Here is a 16,185-nt window from a genome sequence, read left to right as displayed (position 1 = left end):
TGTTTTCATCTTTTACATATTGATGTCTCTGTTTCTCTATTTTTAGTGTTTTAGCTTTGATTTATTTTTGCAGCTTCTCTGTCTGAGTTGATATCTGGTTGCTCTGTCCTGTGTTCTAGCCTTGAGTTGTCATCTGATGTTATTGATTTTCTAACCAGAGGACTCCCTTTAGTATTTCTTGTAATTTTGATTTGGTTTTTACAAATTCCCTAAACTTCTGTCTATCTGGAAATGCCCTTATTTCACCATCATATCTGAGAGACAGTTCTTGACTGGCAGTTTTTCTCCTTCAAGGCTTTACATATGTCATCCCATTGCCTTCTTGTCTGCTTGGTTTCTGCTGAGTAGTCAGAGCTTAGGCTTATTGACCGTTCTTTGTAGATGACTTTTTGTTTATCCCTAGCTGCTCTTAAAATTCTCTGTCTTTCGTTTTGGCAAGTTTGATTATAATATGTCTCGGTGGCCTTCTTTTGGGATCTACCCTGTGTGGGGTTCAGTGGGCTTCTTGGATAGGTATCTTCTCATCTTTCACAAGAGAAAGGATGTTTTCTGCCAACAAATATGTAGCAGTTCTCTCTGTATGTTCTGTTATCTCCCCCTGTTCTGGTACTCCAGTCACTGATAGGTTATTTCTCTTGATAGAGTCTCACGTAATTTTTAGGATTTCTTCATTTTTTTTTAATTCTTTTATCTGATTTTTCTTCAAATAAGTTGGTGTCAAGTACTTTATATTCAGTTTCACTAATTCTGACTTCCCTTGCCTTAATTCTGCTCCTATCACTCTTTCTATTGAGTTGTCTAATTCTGAAATTTTATTGTTAATCTTTTGGATTTCTTTTTGCTATCTCTCTGTGGATTCTGGCAGCCTGTAAAATTTGTGATTATGCTCTTGTATAACCTCCTTAAGTTCCTCTGTTGCTTTGTCTGTGTGTTTCTGGGCTTGTTCCACATTTTGCCTGATCTCCTTCCTGATATCTTTTAGAATTCTGTATATTAATCTTTTGAATTCTACCTCCAGTAATTCCAATAAGTTCTCTTCCTAGGGAAGTTTTCTTAATTCTTTGTTTTGGTGGGTTGCTGAAGGAATCATGGTCTGCTTCTTTATGTGATACGATGTTGACTGTTGTCTCCGAGCCATCGGTAAGTTATTGTATTTATTTATTTTATGTTTGCTTACTGTGTCCTAGCTTCTTGTTTTGTTTTGATCTGCCCAAATAGGCTGGTCATTTGAACTGGTTTGATTGTTGGCATCTTTGAAACTTTCATGTCCTGTCTCCAGGTAGCTAGAGCTGTTACTAGGTATGTGAGCCCAGGAATCCATTTACTTTTCTTGGGTGGATTCAGCTCAGATGTCCAGGTCGTCAGTCACCGAGTGTGTGGTGCAGGCTCTCACCTAGATGGGCAGCAGTGATTGGAGTAGGCACAGGTATCTAGCTGCAGTATGGGATCACGCACTGTTCAAGACAGGGGGCTGACTGCTGCCCCTGAGTTTCTGGCTGGAAGGCGTGTCTCTGTTCCCTAGAGCATGTAGGTAGGTGGATTTTGCCGCCGGACTATGGACACCCAATGCTATTGGCTGTAAGGACTGGGAGTCACCATTTATTCTTGGTCCCCTGTCATGGGTAGTTCAATGTAATGGGCAGAGCTACAGGTCCTCAGGCCCCTGATAATGGGTAGGTGAGGACTCTGCTTAATGAGAGAGCGGTGTCAAATGTCATGAATCTGCCACTCCCCCTTATAGCTCATACAGATGAGAATAGGATTCAGGGATATACTCTGTTGTACTGTGCTATGGGGTGAAAGGCATTCAAAGTCTGTGGGCCCCTTATGCCTGTGCCTAAGCAGAGGGGCTGTGCCTACCCTGAATTCCCAGCTTAGGGGAGCTGGTAGATTATTTTTTCGTGATTGTTAATTTGTTCCCTCTCCAAAGCCAGGAGAATGGATCAGGGTATGAGATGGATACTACTCCTAGCCCGGGGTGGGGGGGCGGCCGCAATCACTGAAGCCAGACTGGGACCCAGAGCAGAGAGAAGAGGGGGCAGATAAGTGGGAGAGAGATCCTTCCCAAAAAGAGGGGTTTTTTTTGATCCTCGTGGTAGGCTACATGCATGTACTTATCTTTTGGTGATTGAGCGTCACTTGTTTTTTCGGGTCTTTGTTGTAAGAGGGACCCCAGGAAGCATCCGACTACTCCGCCATCTTAACCCTGCCTCCGTAATAGGGTTTTGTTAAGATAAAATAAATGGTGTATTTAAAGCTCTAAACAAAGTGTCTAATAGGTAGGTAAATAGATATAGCTAGCATCCAGTAAAGGTTAGGTATTATTACAGTTGTTATCGTGCCCTTGTTTTTTGACCTCTTGCATGCTAAGCATGTTCCCATGTAATTAAAAAGTCTTCATAAGCATTATTTTTTAATTCCAAGGAGCTATCAGTGGATTCAAGCTGCCGACCCTTTTTGGTTAGCAACCATAGTGCTCAACCACTGTGCCACCAGAGCTCCAATGACAGCATAATATCCTATAATTGTGAATGTATCCTGGTTACTTTTTCTTTCCCTTGTATTTAAACATTAATTTGCTTCCAGAATTATACTTTTATAAATAATACATCTATAAATATTTTTAACATAAATATATTGTTGTACTTCTGATTAAATCTTTGAAATATATTCCTAGAAGGGGAGTTACTGGATCACAGTATTTGAACATTTTTTAAGGTCTTAGATATACACGTTGCCAAATTGCTTTCTAGAAATTTTGGTTGAATTTGTGTTTTCCCTCTGGACTAGTGATAAATTAAGGGCCTATGTCAAACACCCTCTCCAGCTTTAGGGATTCCCCCTCCCCTGCTCCTTTTTAATCATTATTATTTTTATGAAAGCAAGTGGTCTCATTTTTATACCAATTTCTTTGCTTAACCATAATGCAGAATATTTTTATGCTTGTCAGCTATTTATATTTCTTTTTTTTTTTTTTTAAGAGGCTGCACTGCAATGAATTACTTAATATGGCCTTTCAAGCCATAGTCTTTGTAACCCACACACAGTGACTGAATGGGACTGTGCAGATAAAATGTACGAAACCTGTGATGGTTGGGGTTATGTGTCAACTTGACTAGGCCATGATTTCCAGTATTGTATGGTTGTCCTCTATTTTGTGATGTGTTGTGAATCCTAGCCTCTATGCCTTGGTTATGTTAATGAGGCGGGATTAGGGATATATCTTAAGTCACCTTTTTACTAGAGGGTGTGACTCAAATCCCACCCTTATTCAAGTCACGCCTCTCCCTGGGGTGTAGCCTGCATCCATTATATATATGTGGGTACTCTGGTGGGACTCTTTCTCTCTGGATCCTACATCCAGCTTCTCATTGTCTGACCTGCAATTCTTGTGACTTGAGCCAGTGGTCTGCTCTCTGGCCTGTCAGTTCTGGGGTTTGCTGGCTTCTGCAGCCCCATGGGCCAGCAGCCTATCATCTTACCTGATTTGCCAGCTTCCACAGCCTTGTGAGCCAACAGCCTGTCATCTGGCCTGCTGGTTTGGGTTTATCAGCACCTGCACCCGTGTTGGTCAGGAGAAACCTCCAGCCTGATGCATTACCCACGGATTTGGGGCTTGCCAGCCTCCACAACTGCATGAGCCATTTTCCTGAGACACAGTTCCTGAGTTCTGTGAGACGTTGCAGCAAATTACAGAACCTAAAGACAAGAGGGAGAATACTGACGGAAGGAAGAGTAGTTGCTGTTAGATATGATGGAATGGGACACCAGTTTGGAAAAGTTGGACGTTTGGGACATCTTCAGCCTCTGCCTCATAGTAACCAGCTTTGGGTTGATCCTTATAAAAGAAATTATCTAAGAAATTATTCATTCAGGTATATTTTCCCTTTGCTCATTTATTTAATTGAGATCTTAATTTTTTTTATAATATCATGTGAATCCCTTGTACATTAAGACTATTAATTCTTGCACTATCACATTTGTTTGGATATTTTCCCACTTTTTTTTCTGATTTTTTTTAATTTTATTGTGTTTTAAGTGAAAGTTTACAGTGCAAATTAGTTTTTCATTCAAAAATTTATACACAGATTCTTTTGTGACATTGGTTGCCATCCTCACAATGTGTCAGCACTCTCCCCTTTCCTTTTACACCCTGGGTTCTCCGTGTCCATTCACCCAGTTTTCCTGTCCCTTCCTACATTCTCATCTTTGCTTTTGGGCAGGTGTGACCCATTTAGTCTCATATACTTGACTAAACTAAGAAGCACATTTCTTATAGTTTTTTTTATAGGCCTGTCTAATCTTTGGCTGAAAGGTAGACTTCAGGAGTGGCTTCAGTTCTGAGTTAGCAGGGTGTCCAGGGGCCATAGTCCTAGGGGTTCCTCCAGTCTCTGTCAGACCAGTAAGTCTGGTCTTTTTTTTTGTGAGTTTGAATTTTATTCTATATTTTTCTCCTTCTCTTTCCAGAACCCTCTATTGTGATTCCTGTCAGAGTGGTTGGTGGTAGCAGCCACGTCTTTTCTGATTTTTTTAACAATTCAAATAATTGGTCTTTTTCTTTCCTAATTTTTTCATGCTTTTAAGCTTCAAAAATCCTCTCTATCTATAGATCCATACGTTTTCTCCTAATTCATATAATTAAATATTTTACATTTAGTTCTCTCAAACTCTGGGAATATACTTTTCTGTATGGGAGTGAGGTAATCTTAATATTTCTCCATAGCACATGGCAGTTTTTTTTTTTTTTTTTACTATCTTTAAGTACTTACTACATTATACTATAATTATTTGTTCTGAGTTTTCTTCTTTGCAAGACTATAAGGTTTTATCTTTTTCTTTTTTAACCTTTATTCCCAGCAGCTAGCACAGTGCCTACCACATTATAGAGACTCAACAAATGTTTGATAAGTGAAAGAAAGAAATGTACAATTATGTATGATTTGTCCTGGAAGATTTTTAAAGGCATGAGCTATTCATCAGCTATTCCTACCTTTAAAAAGCCTTAAGAGATATTTTGTAGGGATTTTAATTTCATGTTGGGCTGTATTCCTGAGTACCCACCACAATGAGCTGGAGTGGTCTGGTCATAAGAAAACTAGCATAGAAATGATTTGTATCAGCAAGCTCATATTTTGTTTTGTGATAGGAGATATATCTGTCCAGGAACTTGAACTTTTGTACCTGTTATCTAGGCTACCCTCCTACTGGCTATTTCTCCAAACCTATCCTACTCCACCTAAAAACAATATATAAAAATGCATCATCTTTCTAGTCATCAGAATACCCAAATGAACAGCTACTGTTTAAATTAAAACCAAACCCATTGCCATCTAGTCGATTCCAACTCATAACGACTCTATGGGCAGGATAGAACTGCCCCATAGGGTTTCCAAGGCTGTAATCTTTATGGAAACAGACTGCCACATCTTTCTTCTCTGCACAGTGGCTAGTGAGTTTGAACTGCCAACCCTTTTGGTTAGCAGCTGAGCTCTTAACCACTAAGCCACCAGGGCTCCTACTGTTTAAATTACGACACTCAAATAAATATTTCCAAACTTGTCGTATCACATGGGCTCCCTACTCCTGTTTTCAGCTGCTTTACCTACACTTACCAATGGTACTTCGAACATAATAATTTCAAAACTGATTCGCCCTTATCTTCCTGCTCTTCCCATTCACACACCATAAACCGAGCAACACCAAACTCTGTTTCCTACTCTTGTGTTCCCTAATTTGGATATTGAGATATCACTGTCCACCCAGTTGTCAAGGTAAAACTCCCAGTTATTCTTCACTCACAAACGCCACATACATTAATCAGTCGCCACATCGTATTTATTTTACCTCCACAGTGTTTTTCCTTTTATCAGTTCCCCATCTTTATTACCACTGTATATCCTCATAATCTCAATCTAAGGAATTGCCATAAACACTAAACTCATCTCCCAACTTCCATTTCTTCCTCTTTCTAAACCCATCCTACATCAATGATTTTTAAATGGTACTGTGCACTGTAATCCCCTCACTCCAGAAGATTCAGATTCACTAAATTGAGAGTAGGGCTTGAGTATTGTGTTTTATTGTGTTTTACAAAAAGCTTCCCGAATGATTCCTGTGCACATCTCTGTTTATTCAACAAGCTTCTAGTTATCTGTAAAAAACCCAAATGTAATCACGTCATTCTTTTGCTTTAAGACATTCAGTGTTTCTCCCAGTGCCTACAATATAATGTCCAAACTTCATAGCTTGTGGTAGAACGGCTTCATTCACATCCTGGGTCTAGTTTACCTTTCTAGATACATTTTCAACTACTCCCCTTCAAGCTCTTGAGGCAAGCCAATTAGCTAAGACCCAAATATGCCCTGTACTTTTGGATCTCTGTGCCTTGTTTCATGCCATTTCTTTCATCTAGCATGCCCTTAACCTTTTTTATATATGTGGAGAACTCTTTTCCTCAGTGATGTTGTTACTGTGTGCCATCGAGTCAATTCCAACTCGTGTTGTTGTTAGGTGCCATCAAGTCCGCTGTGGCTCATAGCAACCCTTTGTACAACAGAGCAAAACACTGCCCAGTCCTGCTCCATCCTGATAATCGTTGTTATGCTTAAGCCCATCGTTGCAGCCACCGTGTAAGTCCGTCTCACTGAGGGTCTTCCTCTTTCTCACTGACCCTCCACTTCACCAAGCATGACATCCTTCTCCAAGGACTGATCCCTCCCGACAACGTGTCCAAAGTATGTGAGACATAGTCTCGCCACCCTTGCTTCCAACTCATAGCCACCCTATATTATAGAGGAGAACTGTCCCATAGGGTTTCCTAGACTATAATCTTTATGGGAGCAGATCACCAGCTCTTTTCTCCCACAGAGGTGCTGGGTGGGTTCAAACTGCTGACCTTTTGACTAGTAGCTGAGTGCTTACCCATTGTACCACCACTGCTCCTTCTCCTCAATGTTAATCAAAAAACGAACCCGTTGCCATCAAGTCAGTTCCAACTCATGGCAACCCCATGTGTTATAGAGTAGAACTGCTCCATAGGGTTTTCTTGAGTGTGGTCTTTACAGAAGTAGATCACCAGGCCTTTCTGTTCGAGTTCAGAGAGTTTGCGCCACCTAGGGACCTTTAAGGTCTTCCCTGACTACTCTTCCCCCTCATCCCTCCAGGCAAGATTAACTGCTCCTCAGCTGTGACTCCTCCATACTTTGTTTATACTTGTATTGCTACACTCATTACTTTGCATTATGATTACAGTATTTGTTTACATAACTGTCTATATATGTGGTTAGGTCATTGAAATAAGGAATAGTGCCTTCTTATCTTTGTATCAGTTGGCACCCAGTAAGAGTGCTTCTTTCTCTTTGATTGAAAACTGACACATCCTCTCCAGTCCTTTTTTAACTACCTCCTCTGACTAGCAAATTACCTTTTACATGTAGCGTCCATCTGCTTGTATCTCATCAAACAAATAGCATGTCTTATTAACAAAGAAGGGACCTCCCAAACCCCTGTACCAAGTGATAGTTGGCAGTCATTTTAGTGTCATGGAAATCCTTAGTGTCTAAAGATACCTCGCTGAGCTCTTCACTAAAGGAAGACATAGAGTATCTGGTGACATGCTTAAGTTATTCAACTGGCATTAAATATTAAAGATCAACAAAACTGACCTGATGAATTGTGCTGATTTACTGCTTTGGGCATTTCAATAGCTGGAACCATTCATGTTTCTATAACTGATACCGTTCGTATCTAGTTCATACCTGAAAGTATTCTTTTTAGCTGTGTCTTACAAGAAACATGATTATTTTTTAGGCCAGAAATCATTTTTGGTGTATTACCTCTTCTAAGACTACAAAACTATTAGCTTTCACGGTGAATTGTGTCTCTCATGGTAGAAAATAGTAAATACCCCCTTTATGTTTTCAAATGCCTCTTTCATCTTAGACTGCAAACAGCTACATGTTTCCCTAGCAAAACATGTTAAAAGTTCAGAAAGGCTATGACGCCTGGGGCAGTTATGGTGATAGATTGTAGTGTAAGGCTTAATATGTGCCTTTGAATATTAGGGAAGAGGCTTTTATGTGTGCTATAAAACAACGAGTTGGAATCGACTCGACGGCAGTGGGTTTTTATAAAACAGTAGTTGAGCATGATGCCTGCCAAGAGATGGAGAGGATTATAAAGACTTTTGTGGCATCAGACCAAACGAAATGCTACAAATCATGACATTTTATCACATGGATCCATGTTAAAGGAATTAAAATTTTTTTTTTTTTTTACTTTTCTGTGTCATTTTTTCCTGAGAATGTCAAAAAGTAACTTGAATGCAGTAGTATCTTCAATACTGAAATTAACTAGGTAACTATATTAGTTCTAAAAGCAACATAAAAGTGTCCTTATCTTAATTTGGAAATGGGTTGCTGATAATAATAAAGAAACAAAGCCTTTTCTATTTCCAGGACAGTCCGGAACGTTTCTGGTGCCCTCAAGTATGAAAAGCTATAACCCTGGGTTTGGTTCTTTCGTGAGTGTTGCCTACCTGTTCTAGTTGGTGAATTGATTTAAACAGGACCAGAGGCAAAAATGTAAATTTAGGACTAAAAGTGACCTTAGTTCACTAATCTCTGTTCACTTCCATCATTAGTCAATCTAAAACAACTGATTAACTAATTATAACTCAGCACAGCTATGAGCATTAATACGCTTAAAAGTTTGGAAGCAAAATTGGGTCTTGAAGATAGAGAATGAGATAAATAACTTGGAATTGAATTCTAGCCTAGAAAGGCATATTTCAATTCTGAGTGTCTTACTTAGGGACCTGCCACACTAAGGGAGGAATGTAGAAATAAGCATAGTGCTATGGCTTAAAAATCAAAAAGACCCAAATCTGTTCCTTATAAATGACTTTCCATCTCTGATCCTCTCTATTAAGTGGGAAACAATTATAAAAATTTCCTTGCCCAGAAATGAAATTGCTTAAAAATATATATATAGATATCTATGTATATGTATATACATATACATGTGTGTGTATACGTGTGTATTTAGAGAGAGATGATGGGCAGATAGAGCCTTTCCTCTTTAACCTTTCCTCTAGGTTCCTTGGCTGTCCAGGAAAAATTTCCCCTTGAGCTTTCATTTGAATGTACTATGAAATACGCAGAACAGTAAAAGCTATGGTCCCTTATTGTTCACCAAGAATTGCTAAATATAACTTGTACAAAAACATTTTACATAATTAACTCAGCTCTTAAAGATAAGGAGAGACCAGGAGGTAGCTTCTAACACCTAAATATAAGAGGCTTTTCTGCTCGTTATTTTACTTTTTAGTGGACAAATTCCTCTGAAAAGTAAGTACCTTTTTTAATTTAGGAAGAAAGTGAGAAGTTTCCCAGAGGGAATATTTAGCAAAAGTCCTGTTGTTCCAAATGCAAAATAGACACCCTTTACAGCTGAACCTCATGGGGAGGAAGAGGGATTGAAGAATGGCTGAAAGGCAAAATCGCGGATTCCTTTTGATAAATTTAGATTCATTCTTTCTGGTCTGTCACAAAAGGAAGAAATAGACATCGAGTCCAGAAAACCAGCAGCTAAAGATAAATTGCCAAAAAATGCTTGACTTCAAATTTAAATTTGGATTAGATTATAAAAGACACTCCAATTAGGGTACGGGCATAAAATGTGAGTTCATTGTTACGATTTTGGTAAAGGAGTAATAAAGGTTAATAAAAGTTTGCTCCAGAGTCTTATCTTTGAATTTAGTATTTAATGAATTAATTGTTTTAGTAAAAAGTATGCAAACTAAATTGGAGGGAAGGCAGTGAGCTCTAACCAAATCTCAGGAAAAGCACACCTTGATGCTGGGACGTCTGTCCTATACCACAGACGCCAAGCGCTCGTAATCCTGTATCAGCAAGCAGTCTGGAGAAATTAACTAAGTGGCACAGCAAAAGCCACCAGGTTACAGCCTGTATGTAGCAATGTGTTTATAGTCCGTTGTTTCTCCTCGTGCAGCACAGGCGCAGTGGTCCTGTGGCCCAGTGAGAGAACACCCCTCTCTTGTTGAATTTACTTAGCCGGGAAGTACTGATTTCTACCCCCGCTTCCCCGTCGATCCCTCTGTGCTTATCAGAATGATAGTTGGCTCTTTTGCCCTTATCCTCTTTCATTTATTTCCCCTAGTCATGTTGGTAATTATTAATGTAATGTAAATATCTTTTCTTCCAGTCCTCCTCGCCCTCTGACTAATATGAATGACACCATGGTTAGCCACATGTCCTCCGGAGTGCCCACCCCCACCAAGAGGTATGTATGTCTGTGCTTCCACTGCCACTCTTCGCTGCTCAGAGTTGGGTCCAGGCTCTGCTACCTCTCTGCAGCGTTCCCCTGTGGGAAGGAAGCCCTAGGAGCAGAGCATTCCGCAGGGCAGACAGGACTGCTTTCCTGTCTCCTCTTTTGATGTCTTATAATACTATTTTCTACTTTCTATCTTCCTTTTTTGTACTGACTCAAAAATATAGCATTTAAAGGAGTCTGCTTTTGAGTGGTGCCTGAGGTGGAACTCATTCGTGACAAGCCGTGAACATAGTGCCAGTGCAGACTAGGCATGTTTGAGGCCTTTACCAAAAAATGTTAAACAATATTTTGACAATCATGAGTTTCAACGGTTTTGCATTTGAGTTCTTTCAGTGTCAAGGATCATTTCTGCTTACTATATTAGACTGTAAAAGTTGAATTAATCCCTTATAAAATATTCTGAAGTATTCTGGATATGGTGATAAACATTTAAGTTCAAAAGCCTGAGTCTCCCTCTTATTTAAGCAAGCACTTTCTATTAGGGTCCTTCAAGGAATTAGAACTGTGTATTCCTTTCTCCTTTTTACATCATTTACTCTTCTCCAAAATTCTCTTAGTCAGGACTTAAAAGAACTAAAATGACTTCTTTCTATTTGATTAAGTTGTTCCAGGACCAGAGCAATGCAGAAACTGCCTCCAGGGCACAGCCATTAAAGAATTTTAGCAGTCATCACTCAAAAAGAAAAAAAACAACAACAAAGAAATTCCAACCCACCCCCCCAAGTCCTTTCCAAAGAAGTCCGCTTTGTGCCATATGTACTGATTGCTTTGGATTCATTCAGCTATAGAAATGTTGCCTGCTTAATAGCACTTTGGCTTTATATATATACATATATATGTTAGTATGTAATTTGTTATGCTTAAGGCCAACGATTTTTGTTCCCAGTGGCTAAAACTCCTAGAGCAAACTTTCGATGAGAAGAATCACCTGGGTCACTTCTTAAAAACACAGATTTCCAGGACCATTTCAGACCCAAGGAATCGGAATTGCCAAGGAGAGGATCTTGAGAAGCTGTATTTTTAACAAGTATTCCAGATGATTCTTATTACTAAGCAGGTTTGGGAAACAACCTTAGAAGGAAGCTAAGGAGTAAACTGTAGGGCTACCCTGGAATAGAGGATTTAATGACTCGATAAACCAGACTGACCTGACAATACAATGTTATCCACGTGGAGACACAAGACCCTGACCAGGTAAGAGTATTGCCCGCAACCTTGTTGGGACACTTCTGGGTGGGAAACAACCAAGTTGCTTCTTTTGGGCAGAATTGTATGGTACAGTGTAGAGGAAGAATACAGGCTTTCGAGCCAGACTGTCTGATTTTCAATCCTGGCCCTGCCCTGAACTTGAGCAAGTTTCTCGTCTTCAATTTTTTACCTATAAAATAGGGACAACAAATGGAACGGTCAGAATGGAATAATGTGAATGCTTATGCATTGAGAAAAGTGTAACCAATGTCGCTGAACAATTTGTGTGAAAAATTATTGAATGGGAACCTAAACCGTTATGTAAACCTTTACGAGAAACACATTAAAATATTTTTTAAAAAACACCCTCCCCTGCAAAAAAAAATAGAGACAGTAGTAGTATCTACCTTATGGGGTTTATGTGAGGATTTCATATATTGTTTTTATTATCTAGGAAGTAAGAAACTGGAATGAGAGGGCAGGTGAAGAAGTGACAGGATCATTTAAGAACAGTATCCTCTCAAGTAGGAACAGAAATCTTCTGGAAGAATACCGAGCAGTTAAATCTCTCTCACCTGTCTGGGTGGTTCAGAAACCCCAGCTGCCCTCAGTCCTTAGTTTTTTTGTGTTTAAACACATACAGCATTCAGACCCAGGCCCAAAAACTTAAATATCAAGTCAGGGATTTTTCCATTTCAAATCAAGGAACACAAGGTGGATTACTGAAAGAAGCTTAGCTCAGAGGTTTTCTTTTAATTTTAGAAACCCCATCTACTAAGTAGGATTTCACTTCACCTGTATTGTTCTCTTCCTTTACTAGTTTCATCACTCACTGCTGAAGCTGCTAGAGGCTATTAGAGGGAGTGGTCTTCCCGGACAGTGTTTTACTGCTTGAGAACCTGGAGAAATGACTCCAGAGCAAAAATAACCATAGGCGCCTCTGTAAAAGGATTAATTCCCAGGCTTGCTGTTGTTGTATTAAGCCCCAGGCTTAATCACAAGTGGCCAGCTACAATTGCCAGTCAAAAATGATACCTGCCATTTTTTAAAGCTTCTTCATATATGTAGTATAGCCTGGGTTGAGATTTTGTTTTCAGTTGAGCATTTCAACTCATGCCTCTTTCTAGGTGTACTTAGCCAATCCTAGAAGTGGTTATTACAGACTCTCTAGAATCTGGCTAGCAGGGCAAAAGTAGCAGACACCCTAATAGACCAGAAAGGAACGTTGAGCTCTGCAACTAACCAAAAAGAATAGTTGCTTGAGTAGAGGGTACAGAGGAACAAGATGCCCCAGCCCTAACAATATAGACCTTAGAATTTTAGGAGATTTCACTTATATTTGGTATGAGATTATGACATAACATGTGGATATTAATTGCACAGTTCATAGACTTCTTGATAGGCTCATCATGGCCCCAATTAACCAAGTAGTGTAAATTTCCAGACAGTGTTCTGTTTATTCCCTCAAGGACTCATCAGTTTTGCTTTCCTCCTCTGACTGTCTTCAGACCTGTGTCTCCAGAGTCTGATGAAAGCCAGGGGCTGGCATGTCATCACAGCCACAGAAGCCTTGCTCTCCTGAGGCAGGGAACCCTCCAGGGGGAGAAATCCTGTCTGCAGAAATGGGAGGTCTGTTTTAGAAAGCAGCATAAGGCATAAGAGCCTGCACAGTAATAAAAACGCAAGAAAAAACTAAGAGATCCAGTTTCTACCTTGTCAGTAGGCAGTCCGTGTGAAAATGATGATAACCTCCGTGGTGAAAAGAATATTACATTTGTCCAAATAAAAGATAATCTCAAACATAAGGGAACCCTACTTTTTATAGAAGAAAAACTTCTGAATGGCAAAGATGCTAACCATTTTCTGATACTATAAATTATGTTCCTGAAAGGTACTGCTCTAGGAACTTGCCCTCTATAATATTCTTTTAATATTCCTATATTGATATTTCTGTACTTGAAAAGAAACTTTGCCCTTGCCTTAGACTAAATACTTTCTTGGGATTTGTTTTCTTTGAAAAGAATTAGAACAATACATTTTAAAACAAACCACAAAACAATGACAGAACTTTAAAACGGGCTTAAAACCCCTTTCCTGCGTATAATTTCCTCCTAGACTTACTTCTGTCTCTCATGCAAAGTTCAGAATATGAATTGTGTCTTTACACTCTGTGCTTTGCGCTATTTTAAGTCATACCTTATATTCAGACCTTTATGGAGAAGAAGGCTAATATTTTGGATTTTTTTAATGTCTTATCAAGCTTTAGCTTTAGTTAGTTATGAATTCTTATAGTTTTACAATTCTATGGGAATTTCATATAAATATGGCGGTAACAAAACCCTTAAATTAAATATGAAACTCTTTTTGCTTTATGCCTTCTATTAGTATATTAGTTACAGCTCTTTTAATTTCAAGTTATTAAAACTGACTTAAAAAGGCACAAACTCACACAGACAGAGTCAGATGCGGGCAGGGAAGGACAGAGGTGTGCATAAATCACAAAAGCAACTCAGGTGCCACCAGGATGGTGTTCTGTCTCTACTTCTTGGCTGCTTCTCTCAGGACGCCGTCATCATTCCCTCCTAATGTCGAACAGCTACTTTAAATACTGCCAGTGGCTTCAGACAGCTTTGCCATTCAAGAAGTTGCACCTTTCCTCCCCAGGTTTCAAGCAGAAAAATCCAAGGAAGGAGTCTTATTGTCTTGGACTGTATCACTGCCCACCCCTGTGTGTATATGATTCGCCATGCCCCACAGACCTGTATCATCAGAGCAGAGGGAGAAGCATTTCCCCGAAAGGAGGGTTATACTGTCTAGAAAAGGAGAGAGAGAGATCCTGGGGAAAGAAAATGATAGAGGAGCTTGGCAGATTACCTCTTTGCTACTCAGCACACAGCTCTGTGCAGAAGTGTGTGTGTGCGTGTGTACATACGTACTTTGCCGTACGTACTTCCACTTGCAGAATTTCCCCCTTTCACGTAGTTCTCCCATTTACAGCTGGGCATGCACTTGCACCCTTACCAGGAGTCTGACCCCCTCTTGTAGTCTGCACTGGGTTCGGGAAGTCTGGCTTAAATCCATTTGTCCAGATAAAGCCTAGGTATGTCTTTTTGTGATTCATTAACCTATGGACCAAATCGTAAATTTCACACAGCCGGTACACAAGGGTAGAGATCTGAAAATAGGATGAGAGCAATTAGGAAAATCTCCCGTTTAGAGAAGGGGGGAAAGGGAAGTAGCAGATAACATGGCGTATTAAGCCACATCTGTCTGTGCTCCCTTCTGAAATGCCACTAAAATGTCAGTCAAGGGGCAAACCCACAAAGAGGGAAGAAGAGATGATAGCAACAAAATTTTGGAAACAGCAAAGCAGGTGGATTAGTGGTAACTGATGTAACAGACTGGAGAAGGCTAAAGCCTAAGCCAGCAGTGAGAGAAGCCCAAAAGAAGGGCAGCCCCTGGAAGGCTCAGGAGTTAGAAGGCTATGAGACTGTGAAGGTGCTAGAAAGGCTGTTATCAGAATGGTTGGCTGATAGTCTGTGTGAGAAGCACTGAGAGCCCAGATCTGCATAACTGGGCACCTGCCCCTACTCCACTCCAGCCAAAGATACGAGCTTTATATTTCAAGTTTCTGGAACAATACAACCCCCATAAAAGCCAAGCTGCCTTAATTATCTCACTCTTTGTGGTCTGAGACAAATGGATAAGGAATTTTCTTAATAAAACTATCTGAGCTGTCGTTCTGTATTGGCTTTCAGACAGCCCATCTCTGTCCCTTGCAACATCATGCTGAAGGCTTCCAAAAAATCACTAACACGTTGTTTTGACTATTTAGGTTTCCGCTAAAGGTGCCTGAAACTCCAGCCATAAGGGGCACAGGATCCAAATCCTAAGATCCTAGAGGCTATAGTTTAAGCAGTCGCTTTGCTCTGTAACCCTATAGCAAAGATGGATATGTTCCTTCCTTAGGATGGAGAGTTTTGCTACCATCCATACCTCAGCTTGACTCAGCTAGTTTCAGTGTTACATCCCACTTCTAGTATCAGTTTCTATTTTAGTCAGAACTCTTGGCTATAAGTGGCAGAAACTCAGTTTAAATTAGCTTAGGGGGAAAAAAGAAGATTTTTTATTTTCATAACCAAAGTGAAAAGAGCTGGGTTGTATATGGCTGAGCCTCAGGGATGACCAGAGCAAGGACACTCAAGCTCATTTGGGTCTCTTTTTCTCTCTCTATTTCTCTATCTCTCATACTTGCCCCTCTCTACATTTTAGCTTTATTCTCCCCTAACGTAACCAGCTTTTTCCCACAGCCGGGGGTGTGATCATGACCTTTGCATTGAATTTCATAATGTCACTACCCTAGAGAGAGTTAACCTTCTTAGTTCCAATTTGAAAACTCCCAATGAAAGTTCTGTTTGGTCCAGCTTGGATCATGTTACCCACTGTCTTAGTTATTTAATGCTGCTGTAACAGAAATACCACAAGTGGATGGGTTTAACAGACAGAAATTTATTCTCTCACAGTCTAGGAAGCTAGAAGTCTGAATTCAGGGCACCAGCTCCAGGGGAAGTCTTTCTCTCTTTGTCCATTCTGTGGAAAGGTCCTTGTCATCAGTCTTCCTCTCAGCTAGGAGTTTCTCAGCAC

At 39.9% G+C, this 16,185-nt stretch overlaps 1 protein-coding gene across 13 annotated transcripts in view; it reads left to right on the top strand.

Annotated features, from left to right (window-relative positions):
- The window catches only part of DTNB (dystrobrevin beta), a 415,855-nt gene that overhangs the window by 301,877 nt on the left and 97,793 nt on the right, over positions 1-16,185 (top strand). For all 13 annotated transcript variants that reach the window (XR_002786283.2, XM_064295128.1, XM_064295125.1 and 10 more), the window contains one exon: positions 10,225-10,302. Coding sequence is in view for 12 of the 13 variants with exons in the window: in XM_064295128.1 (XP_064151198.1) it covers positions 10,225-10,302 (78 nt within the window). In the remaining variant the exon portion in view is untranslated. The remainder of the gene's footprint in view (positions 1-10,224; positions 10,303-16,185) is intronic.

The sequence above is a fragment of the Loxodonta africana genome, chromosome 12 (assembly GCF_030014295.1).
Source record: "Loxodonta africana isolate mLoxAfr1 chromosome 12, mLoxAfr1.hap2, whole genome shotgun sequence".
Classification (NCBI taxonomy): Eukaryota; Metazoa; Chordata; class Mammalia; order Proboscidea; family Elephantidae; genus Loxodonta; species Loxodonta africana.
Note: the sequence above shows the minus strand (reverse complement) of the source record. Positions and strands in the feature narration are given on the sequence as shown.